General features: G+C 48.4%; 1 protein-coding gene across 3 annotated transcripts in view; it reads right to left on the bottom strand.

Moving 5' to 3' along the window:
* Window positions 1–12,769, bottom strand: part of DNAH1 (dynein axonemal heavy chain 1) — a 240,603-nt gene that overhangs the window by 108,213 nt on the left and 119,621 nt on the right. For all 3 annotated transcript variants that reach the window (XM_063941354.1, XM_063941356.1, XM_063941355.1), the window contains exons 41-43: window positions 4,885–4,989; window positions 4,651–4,791; window positions 353–513 (exon numbers count right to left, since the gene is read on the bottom strand). In XM_063941354.1, the coding sequence (XP_063797424.1) occupies window positions 353–513; window positions 4,651–4,791; window positions 4,885–4,989 (407 nt within the window). The remainder of the gene's footprint in view (window positions 1–352; window positions 514–4,650; window positions 4,792–4,884; window positions 4,990–12,769) is intronic.

The raw sequence follows: 12,769 nt of genomic DNA, 5'->3' as shown, positions 1-12,769 counted from the left end.
GTTATACAAATGATACGTCTAAATATAATATACTATTGTTTTTGTGTTTAGGCGAATCTATTAGCTTGTTACATACTGGAGATGGGAAATTGTATTAGATGGATACATTTTCTTAGTTACATTTCTTCCTAATAAGCTATTTAGACATAAATGATTTAAAACATGGGTGCAAGTGCTACGTGTCTGTGACGTGTGCCTGGCGTAAACCAGAGGTACACGCTGCTGAAGCCGATCGCAATGGATCTTGCCGCAATTGCGCCTTTTTTAGGGAACCAAATTGGGCCCCCTTTCCTACGTATATTATCATGGTGCTCCCCGATTGCTCCCCAAGCTCCCCGTTCCGAGCCCTTGCCTTTTGTCCAGTTTGCTGTCTATGAGGTCTTGCGTTTGATTGGCCGATGTCCGAGCAGAAAACATAAGGAAGTGGCTGATGTACTCCTGGGGCATGTTCTTCAGCAGCTTGTCGGAGATGGTCAGAGTCTTCCCTGTGCCCGTGGGACCCACACACAGAACCTGCAGGAGAAAACCAATGGCGTGAGGTCATGTAGCAAACCACAGACTAACGGCACTGCGTTGGGTGCGGTGAATACTGTGCCCGCGGTCTAACACAATGACGTGGGGTTTGTTACATGACTTACAAACAGGACTCACCACGGCCAGGCAAGATGGCAGCAGCGTCAGTTACAGAGAGCACATGTATCATGCTTATACACAGGACTCACCACGGCCAGGCAAGATGGCAGCAGCGTCAGTTACAGAGGGCACATGCACCATGCTTATACACAGGACTCACCACGGCCAGGCAAGATGGCAACAGCGTCAGTTACAGAGGGCACATGCACCATGCTTATACACAGGACTCACCACGGCCAGGCAAGATGGCAACAGCGTCAGTTACAGAGGGCACATGCACCATGCTTATACACAGGACTCACCACGGCCAGGCAAGATGGCAGCAGCGTCAGTTACAGAGGGCACATGCACCATGCTTATACACAGGACTCACCACGGCCAGGCAAGATGGCAGCAGCGTCAGTTACAGAGGGCACATGCACCATGCTTATACACAGGACTCACCACGGCCAGGCAAGATGGCAGCAGCGTCAGTTACAGAGGGCACATGCACCATGCTTATACACAGGACTCACCACGGCCAGGCAAGATGGCAGCAGCGTCAGTTACAGAGGGCACATGCACCATGCTTATACACAGGACTCACCACGGCCAGGCAAGATGGCAGCAGCGTCAGTTACAGAGGGCACATGTATCATGCTTATAAACAGGGTAGCATAGGGCTTATTTTGCAAAAGAGAAAAATTTATTTTAAAGGTGATACAAATTACATATAGGGGGTCATGCTCGCTAGCAGTTTTTAGCAGCCGTGCAAACGCTATGCCGCCTCCCACTGGGAGTGTATTTTAGCTTAGCAGAAGTGTGAACGAAAGGATCGCAGAGCGGCAGCAAAGTTATTTTGTGCAGCTTCAGAGTAGCTTCAGACCTACTCAGCGCTTGCGATCACTACAGACTATTTAGTTCCTGTTTTGACGTCACGAACACGCCCTGCATTCGCCCAGCCACGCCTGCGTTTTTCCTGGCATGCCTGCGTTTTTTCGAACACCCCCTGAAAATGGTCAGTTGACACCCAGAAACGCCCACTTCATGTCAATCACTCTGCTGCAACCAGTGCGACTGAAAAGCTTTGCTAGACCTTGTGTAAAACTGCATCGGCCGTTGTGAACGTACGTCGCGTGTGCGCATTGTGCCGCATACGCATGCGCAGAAGTGCAGCTAGCGATCAACTCAGAATGACCCCCATAAGGCGGGATGTAATGCTGCCCGAGTTCGGCCAGTGTCATTATATAAACCTGTTGGCGTGATAGGGAATAATCACACGTGTCATTATATAATCCTGTTGGCGTGCTAGGGAATAATCACACGTCATTATATAATCCTGTTGGCGTGATAGGGAATAATCACACGTGTCATTATATAAACCTGTTGGCATGATAGGGAATAATCACTTGTGTCATTATATATACCTGTTGGCGTGATACGGAATAATCACATGTGTCATTATATAAACCTCTTGGCGTGATAGGGAATAATCACACGTGTCATTATATATACCTGCTGGCGTGATAGGGAATAATCACACGTGTCATTATATACACCTGCTGGCGTGATGGCATGATAGGGAATAATCACACGTGTCATTATATAAACCTGGTGGCGTGATAGGGAATAATCACACGTGTCATTATATATACCTGCTGGCGTGATAGGGAATAATCACACACATGTCATTATATAAACCTGTTGGCGTGATAGGAAATAATTACGTGTCATTCTATAAACCTGTAGGCGTGATAGGGAATAATCACATGTGTCATTATATAAACCTGTTGGCGTGATAGGGAATAATCACACATGTCATTATATATACCTGCTGGCGTGATAGGGAATAATCACACGTGTCATTATATATACCTGCTGGCGTGACAGGGAATAATCACACATGTCATTATATAAACCTGTTGGCGTGATAGGGAATAATCACACGTGTCATTATATAATCCTGCTGGCGTGATAGGGAATAATCACACGTGTCATTATATATACCTGCTGGCGTGATAGGGAATAATCACACGTGTCATTATATAAGCCTGTTGGCGTGATAGGGAATAATCACATGTGTCATTATATAAACCTGTTGGCGTGATAGGGAATAATCACACATGTCATTATATATACCTGCTGGCGTGATAGGGAATAATCACACGTGTCATTATATATACCTGCTGGCGTGACAGGGAATAATCACACATGTCATTATATAAACCTGTTGGCGTGATAGGGAATAATCACACGTGTCATTATATAATCCTGTTGGCGTGATAGGGAATAATCACACGTGTCATTATATATACCTGCTGGCGTGATAGGGAATAATCACACATGTCATTATATAAACCTGTTGGCGTGATAGGGAATAATCACACGTGTCACTATATATACCTGCTGGCGTGATAGGGAATAATCACACAAGTGTCATTATATAAACCTGTTGGCGTGATAGGGAATAATCACGTGTCATTATATAAACCTGTTGGTGTGATAGGGAATAATCACACGTGTCCTTATATAATCCTGTTGGCGTGATAGGGAATAATCACATGTGTAATTATATATACCTGCTGGCGTGATAGGGAATAATCACACGTGTCATTATATATACCTGCTGGCGTGATAGGGAATAATCACACATGTCATTATATAAACCTGTTGGCGTGATAGGGAATAATCACGTGTCATTATATATACCTGCTGGCGTGATAGGGAATAATCACACGTGCCATTATATATACCTGCTGGCGTGATAGGGAATAATCACACGTCATTATATAAACCTGTTAGCGTGATAGGGAATAATCACACGTGTCATTATATAATCCTGTTGGCGTGATAGGGAATAATTACACTTGTCGTTACATAATCCTGTTGGCGTTATAGGGAATAATCACACGTGTCATTATAAAACCTGTTGGCGTGATAGGGAATAATCACACGTGTCATTATATATACCTGCTGGCGTGATAGGGAATAATCACACACGTGTCATTATATAAACCTTTTAGCGTGATAGGGAATAATTACATGTGTCATTATATATACCTGTTGGCGTGATAGGGAATAATCACATGTGTCATTATATAAACCTGTTGGCGTGATAGGGAATAATCACGTGTCATTATATATACCTGCTGGTGTGATAGGGAATAATCACACACGTGTCATTATATAAACCTGTTGGCGTGATAGGGTATAATCACACGTGTCATTAAATAAACCTGCTGGCGTGATAGGGAATAATTACATGTGTAATTATATATACCTGTTGGCGTGATAGGGAATAATCACATGTGTCATTATATAAACCTGTTGGCGTGATAGGGAATAATCACACGTGTCATTATATAAGCCTGTGGTCGTGATAGGGAATAATCACACATGTCATTATATAAACCTGTTGGCGTGATAGGAATAATCACACGTGTCATTATATAAACCAGATGGCGTGATAGGGAATAATCACACGTGTCATTATATAAACCTGTTGGCGTGATAGGGAATAATCACATGTGTCATTATATAAGCCTGTGGTCGTGATAGGGAATAATCACATGTGTCATTATATAAACCTGTTGGCGTGATAGGAATAATCACACGTGTCATTATATAAACCAGATGGCGTGACAGGGAATAATCACACGTGTCATTATATAAACCTGTTGGCGTGATAGGGACTAATCACACGTGTCATTATATAAACCTGTTGGCGTGATAGGGAATAATCACACACGTGTCATTATATAAGCCTGTTGGCGTAATAGGGAATAATCACACGTGTCATTATATAAACCTGTTGGCGTGATAGGGAATAATCACACGTGTCATTATATAAACCTGATGGCGTGATAGGGAATAATCACACATGACACCGGAAAGTTTATGCGAGCTGTAGGTTTAAAGCTTTTGTGTGCATGCTTGGACTTGTAGTTCTATAAATGTCAGGAGCCATAGTATAAACGTGCAGTTCCTCGGCGCGCACACAGGACGCCTCACCCTGTAGTTACATATCCACAGACTCACCGGCTTCTTATTGTCCAGCAGCATGCCCAGGAGATGGGACATCCGCACAGTGTCCAGCGTGGGCACAATGATATCAGAGTAGCTGGTGTCAGGTGCGATAGTGTAGGGGGCAGACGTCTCCATCCAGCTCACCCAGCGTACCTTACCGGAGGCAGAACACATGGTAGGTATGTGCAATACAGTATAATATACAGGGAAGGTATCTGGCCGGGCAGAGGCAGAGCTGTCTCTCACCTTCTTCTTCGTATCATCCTCCTCATCCTCAGCAGTGCTGCTTATTCCTGCATCATCCAGCATGTAGTCATAGACCAAACCTTCCTCTGGGAACAGCATCGCCACCTAGAGGCAAGGTTACAGAGAACATCAGCTACAGGCGGTGCAAGGTGCAGCACGGCTACAGGTTACACAGAAAATCAGCTACAGGCGGTGCAAGGTGCAGCATGGCTACAGGTTACACAGAGAATCAGCTACAGGCGGTGCAAGGTGCAGCATGGCTACAGGTTACACAGAGAATCAGCTACAGGCGGTGCAAGGTGCAGCATGGCTACAGGTTACACAGAGCATCATCTACAGGCGGTGCAAGGTGCAGCATGGCTACAGGTTACACAGAGAATCAGCTACAGGTGGTGCAAGGTGCAGCACGGCTACAGGTTACACAGAGCATCAGCTACAGGTGGTGCAAGGTGCAGCATGGCTACAGGTTACACAGAGAATCAGCTACAGGTGGTGCAAGGTGCAGCATGGCTACAGGTTACACAGAACATCAGCTACAGGCGGTGCAAGGTGCAGCATGGCTACAGGTTACACAGAACATCAGCTACAGGCGGTGCAAGGTGCAGCACGGCTACAGGTTACACAGAGCATCAGCTACAGGTGGTGCAAGGTGCAGCATGGCTACAGGTTACACAGAGAATCAGCTACAGGTGGTGCAAGGTGCAGCACGGCTACAGGTTACACAGAGAATCAGCTACAGGCGGTGCAAGGTGCAGCATGGCTACAGGTTACACAGAACATCAGCTACAGGCGGTGCAAGGTGCAGCATGGCTACAGGTCACACAGAACATCAGCTACAGGCGGTGCAAGGTGCAGCATGGCTACAGGTTACACAGAGAATCAGCTACAGGTGGTGCAAGGTGTAGCATGGCTACAGGTTACACAGAACATCAGCTACAGGCGGTGCAAGGTGCAGCATGGCTACAGGTCACACAGAACATCAGCTACAGGCGGTGCAAGGTGCAGCATGGCTACAGGTTACACAGAGAATTAGCTACAGGTGGTGCAAGGTGCAGCATGGCTACAGGTTACACAGAGATTTAGCTACAGGCAGTGCAAGGTGCAGCATGGCTACAGGTTACACAGAACATCAGCTACAGGCGGTGCAAGGTGCAGCATGGCTACAGGTTACACAGAGAATCAGCTACAGGCAGTGCAAGGTGCAGCATGGCTACAGGTTACACAGAGAATCAGCTACAGGCGGTGCAAGGTGCAGCATGGCTACAGGTTACACAGAGAATCAGCTACAGGCGGTGCAAGGTGCAGCATGGCTACAGGTTACACAGAACATCAGCTACAGGTGGTGCAAGGTGCAGCATGGCTACAGGTCACACAGAGAATCAGCTACAGGCGGTGCAAGGTGCAGCATGGCTACAGGTTACACAGAACATCAGCTACAGGTGGTGCAAGGTGCAGCATGGCTACAGGTCACACAGAGAATCAGCTACAGGCGGTGCAAGGTGCAGCATGGCTACAGGTTACACAGAACATCAGCTACAGGCGGTGCAAGGTGCAGCATGGCTACAGGTTACACAGAACATCAGCTACAGACGGTGCAAGGTGCAGCATGGCTACAGGTTACACAGAACATCAGCTACAGGTGGTGCAAGGTGCAGCATGGCTACAGGTTACACAGAACATCAGCTACAGGCAGTGCAAGGTGCAGCATGGCTACAGGTTACACAGAGAATCAGCTACAGGTGGTGCAAGGTGCAGCATGGCTACAGGTTACACAGAGAATCAGCTACAGGTGGTGCAAGGTGCAGCATGGCTACAGGTTACACAGAGAATCAGCTACAGGTGGTGCAAGGTGCAGCACGGCTACAGGTCACACAGAGCATCAGCTACAGGTGGTGCAAGGTGCAGCACGGCTACAGGTTACACAGAGCATCAGCTACAGGTGGTGCAAGGTGCAGCATGGCTACAGGTCATACAGAGAATCAGCTACAGGTGGTGCAAGGTGCAGCATGGCTACAGGTTACACAGAACATCAGCTACAGGCGGTGCAAGGTGCAGCATGGCTACAGGTTACACAGAACATCAGCTACAGGTGGTGCAAGGTGCAGCATGGCTACAGGTCACACAGAGAATCAGCTACAGGCGGTGCAAGGTGCAGCATGGCTACAGGTTACACAGAACATCAGCTACAGGTGGTGCAAGGTGCAGCATGGCTACAGGTCACACAGAGAATCAGCTACAGGCGGTGCAAGGTGCAGCATGGCTACAGGTTACACAGAACATCAGCTATAGGCGGTGCAAGGTGCAGCATGGCTACAGGTTACACAGAACATCAGCTACAGGCGGTGCAAGGTGCAGCATGGCTACAGGTTACACAGAGCATCAGCTACAGGCGGTGCAAGGTGCAGCATGGCTACAGGTTACACAGAGCATCAGCTACAGGCGGTGCAAGGTGCAGCATGGCTACAGGTCACACAGAGAATCAGCTACAGGCGGTGCAAGGTGCAGCATGGCTACAGGTTACACAGAGCATCAGCTACAGGCGGTGCAAGGTGCAGCATGGCTACAGGTTACACAGAACATCAGCTACAGGCGGTGCAAGGTGCAGCATGGCTACAGGTTACAGAGAACATCAGCTACAGGCGGTGCAAGGTGCAGCATGGCTACAGGTTACACAGAGCATCAGCTACAGGCGGTGCAAGGTGCAGCACGGCTACAGGTTACACAGAGCATCAGCTACAGGTGGTGCAAGGTGCAGCACGGCTACAGGTTACACAGAGAATCAGCTACAGGCGGTGCAAGGTGCAGCATGGCTACAGGTTACACAGAGAATCAGCTACAGGCGGTGCAAGGTGCAGCATGGCTACAGGTTACACAGAGAATCAGCTACAGGCGGTGTAAGGTGCAGCATGGCTACAGGTCACACAGAGAATCAGCTACAGGCGGTGCAAGATGCAGCATGGCTACAGGTTACACAGAACATCAGCTACAGGCAGTGCAAGGTGCAGCATGGCTACAGGTTACACAGAGAATCAGCTACAGGCGGTGCAAGATGCGGCACAGCTAAGGTTACACAGAGAATCAGCTACAGGCGGTGCAAGGTGCAGCATGGCTACAGGTTACACAGAGCATCAGCTACAGGCGGTGCAAGGTGCAGCATGGCTACAGGTCACACAGAGCATCAGCTACAGGCGGTGCAAGGTGCAGCATGGCTACAGGTCACACAGAGAATCAGCTACAGGCGGTGCAAGGTGCAGCATGGCTACAGGTCACACAGAGCATCAGCTACAGGCGGTGCAAGGTGCAGCATGGCTACAGGTTACACAGAGAATCAGCTACAGGCGGTGCAAGGTGCAGCACGGCTACAGGTTACACAGAGAATCAGCTACAGGCGGTGCAAGGTGCAGCATGGCTACAGGTTACACAGAGAATCAGCTACAGGCGGTGCAAGGTGCAGTACGGCTACAGGTTACACAGAGAATCAGCTACAGGTGGTGCAAGGTGCAGCATGGCTACAGGTTACACAGAGAACATCAGCTACAGGCAGTGCAAGGTGCAGCATGGCTACAGGTTACACAGAGCATCAGCTACAGGCGGTGCAAGGTGCAGCATGGCTACAGGTTACACAGAGCATCAGCTACAGGCGGTGCAAGGTGCAGCATGGCTACAGGTCACACAGAGAATCAGCTACAGGCGGTGCAAGGTGCAGCATGGCTACAGGTTACACAGAGCATCAGCTACAGGCGGTGCAAGGTGCAGCATGGCTACAGGTTACACAGAACATCAGCTACAGGCGGTGCAAGGTGCAGCATGGCTACAGGTTACAGAGAACATCAGCTACAGGCGGTGCAAGGTGCAGCATGTGTAATATCCACCCACAAACAAACACATGACATTTACGGTGCCGAAAACTTGAACTAAATTGTGGGGTGCTAGTGTGAATCAGGTTCGGGTGATCAGAGCGGCAGACCTGCTTTACCTCTCAGACACAATGACAACACAAACATAATATAGTATCCAACTCCATTTTATTATCCTAACAAAATTTACAAGAGGCAGGTAAACAGGGAACTGGCGCACAATTGAAGCAGGCTGGTTATGGCTTCTAAATAACAGTCTCAGGTAACCAGCGTTAGCAATACAGGTAGCAGGTAAGCAAGTAACTGGTGCACAATTGAAGCAGGCTGGTTATGGCTTCTAAATAATAGTCTCAGGTAACCAGCGTCAGAAATACAGGTAGCAGGTAAGCAGGAACTTGTGCACGATTAAAGCAGGCTGGTTATGGCTATTAAACGACAGTCTCAGGTAACCAGTGTTAGCAATACAGGTAGCAGGTAAGCAGGAACTTGTGCACAATTAAAGCAGGCTGGTTATGGCTACTAAACAACAGTCTCAGGTAACCAGCGTCAGCAATACAGGTAGCAGGTAAGCAGGAACTTGTGCACGATTAAAGCAGGCTGGTTATGGCTATTAAACGACAGTCTCAGGTAACCAGCGTTAGCAATACAAGTAGCAGGTAAGCAGGTAACTTGTGCACAATTAAAGCAGGCTGGTTATGGCTACTAAACAACAGTCTCAGGTAACCAGCGTCAGCAATACAGGTAGCAGGTAAGCAGGAACTTGTGCACGATTAAAGCAGGCTGGTTATGGCTATTAAACGACAGTCTCAGGTAACCAGCGTTAGCAATACAAGTAGCAGGTAAGCAGGAACTTGTGCACGATTAAAGCAGGCTGATTATGGCTATTAAACGACAGTCTCAGGTAACCAGCGTCAGCAATACAGGTAGCAGGTAAGCAGGAACTTGTGCACGATTAAAGCAGGCTGGTTATGGCTATTAAACGACAGTCTCAGGTAACCAGCGTTAGCAATACAAGTAGCAGGTAAGCAGGTAACTTGTGCACAATTAAAGCAGGCTGGTTATGGCTACTAAACAACAGTCTCAGGTAACCAGCGTCAGCAATACAGGTAGCAGGTAAGCAGGAACTTGTGCACGATTAAAGCAGGCTGGTTATGGCTATTAAACGACAGTCTCAGGTAACCAGCGTTAGCAATACAAGTAGCAGGTAAGCAGGAACTTGTGCACTATTAAAGTAGGCTGGTTATGGCTACTAAACAACAGTCTCAGGTAACCAGCGTCAGCAATACAGGTAGCAGGTAAATGTATTAACATTAGCTTTCACACTGCTGGGCGGAGCTTGCATAAAAAAGAACTATCAGTACCAGCATTCCTTAATAGCAGATAAATGCATTAACATTAGCTTTCACACTGCTGGGCGGAGCGTGCATAAAAAGAACTATCAGTACCAGCATTCCTTAATAGCAGATAAATGCATTAACATTAGCTTTCACACTGCTGGGCGGAGCTTGCATAAAAAGAACTATCAGTACCAGCATTCCTTAATAGCAGATAAATGCATTAACATTAGCTTTCACACTGCTGGGCGGAGCTTGCATAAAAAGAACTATCAGTACCAGCATTCCTTAATAGCAGATAAATGCATTAACATTAGCTTTCACACTGCTGGGCGGAGCTTGCATAAAAAGAACTATCAGTACCAGCATTCCTTAATAGCAGATAAATGCATTAACATTAGCTTTCACACTGCTGGGCGGAGCTTGCATAAAAAGAACTATCAGTACCAGCATTCCTTAATAGCAGATAAATGCATTAACATTAGCTTTCACACTGCTGGGCGGAGCTTGCATAAAAAAGAACTATCAGTACCAGCATTCCTTAATAGCGGATAAATGCATTAACATTAGCTTTCACACTGCTGGGCGGAGCTTGCATAAAAAGAACTATCAGTACCAGCATGCCTTAATAGCAGATAAATGCATTAACATTAACTTTCACACGGCTGGGCGGAGCTTGCATAAAAAAGAACTATAGATCTGCCCCTCTCACTAAAACAGGGGGTGCCTACCCTCTGTTTGCACCTAAGCAGGGGCACAGCTACTGTGGGGTGCCCTTCCCCATACTTTACTTAGTTTGTGCGGCACGGAAGTCATGAGGGACGCTCACCCCCTCCACTATACTACACCTGCAGGCACTATGAAGGAGGTCCTACCCCCCCATTAAACAATATGTTCCCCAATGCAGAGTTCATGCAGCGGAAGGGGATAAATAACAGGACCCAGGGGATCTTAGGGGTGTCTACCCCCCTTTGCAAATACTATGTCCCCTCTTTGCAGAGCTTTTGCAGCGGAGGGCACAACAGGGGCAGAGTATGGCAGCGGAAGGGCGATCAGGGTCTCACCACCTGCTGCGGCGCTTCTGCCACCTCCGATCGACTCCCATATCTTCTTCACTACTTCTGCCGGCGCTGTCCTCTTCTGCTCCGGTCCCCACTGTCCTCTCACTAATCTCGCTCTGCTCCTGTGCAGCAGGCTCCGGTCCGCGCCGTCATCTCTACGCTGGGGTCTTCTCGGGTCCTCGCCGTACTCCAGCCGCCAGGGGTCCTCGCTGGGGTCTTCTTCCCGGGGTCGTCCTTCGCGGTGCCTGCGCGCTTCTCATCTGCCGCTCCTTGGAATCCAGGGGACGGATGTCATCACTGCTCTGCTGGACGGGCTGCGGTTCCTCCGGCCCAGCGCTCCAGTCTCTCAGCAGCGGCGGCTCTTCTCCGCACTCCATCCCCGCTGGCACAGACGCGGCCAGCTCTTCTCCTCAGGCAGGGTCTCCGGCATTCTTCTGGCACTGGTGCTCCGGTCGCTGGTTCTCCCCTCGGCTTCTTCTCTGCGCAGACGGTCCTCACACACTGGCAGGCGGCTCCTGGGGCTACATGGCGACACCTTCCCCAGGTAATCTTCCCATTCCTCCAGGGCTCCTCTGGCAGCGATCCTCCCAGCGCTGCATACTCCAGTCTTCAGGCTCTGGACACTACATGGCTCCACTTCCCCAGGTACATATTCCCATTCCTCCAGGGGCTCTCTCTCCTGTGCTGTCAGGCTTCTTTTAAGGGTCCTGGTGCTCCTCCACCTCCCCTCTCCTCTATGATGACTGGCTCCCGGGGCCCCAGCAACAGACCACCCCCTGGTCACTCTGCCCTACAACCCAGGGGACCCAATCAGCTGTGGACATGTTTCCCAGACTTTTTATGTTGCTGGGTAAGAAGTGACAGGACCAGAGAATTGGCGGCAAAATCCCTGTCCCAATCTGACAGGGTCACATAAAGTTCAGCCCACGATCTACTCTGGGACTTGTAGTTCCACAATGTAAACAAAAAAAAAAAATCACAAGGGGATCTCCATGGTGCAATAGCTTCAGGGTATTACATTCTTCCCCCCTAAAATTATACGTGTCCTCACGTATACACCTTAACACTATACATCGGTTAACATAAGCCTTGAACTGGGTACAGCTCTGTTGGCAAACAAGTCATTGTGTCTGGAGCACAGGCCCGCCTGCGATTCTCTGATCCTGTTCGTGACGCCAAAAATTTATGTAATATCCACCCACAAACAAACACATGACATTTACGGTGCCGAAAACTTGAACTAAATTGTGGGGTGCTAGTGTGAATCAGGTTCGGGTGATCAGAGCGGCAGACCTGCTTTACCTCTCAGACACAATGACAACACAAACATAATATAGTATCCAACTCCATTTTATTATCCTAACAAAATTTACAAGAGGCAGGTAAACAGGGAACTGGCGCACAATTGAAGCAGGCTGGTTATGGCTTCTAAATAACAGTCTCAGGTAACCAGCGTTAGCAATACAGGTAGCAGGTAAGCAAGTAACTGGTGCACAATTGAAGCAGGCTGGTTATGGCTTCTAAATAATAGTCTCAGGTAACCAGCGTCAGAAATACAGGTAGCAGGTAAGCAGGAACTTGTGCACGATTAAAGCAGGCTGGTTATGGCTATTAAACGACAGTCTCAGGTAAC

Source organism: Pseudophryne corroboree, chromosome 9, assembly GCF_028390025.1.
Source record: "Pseudophryne corroboree isolate aPseCor3 chromosome 9, aPseCor3.hap2, whole genome shotgun sequence".
In the NCBI taxonomy this organism is placed as follows: domain Eukaryota; kingdom Metazoa; phylum Chordata; class Amphibia; order Anura; family Myobatrachidae; genus Pseudophryne; species Pseudophryne corroboree.
This window is presented reverse-complemented; position numbering and strand designations above follow the sequence as displayed.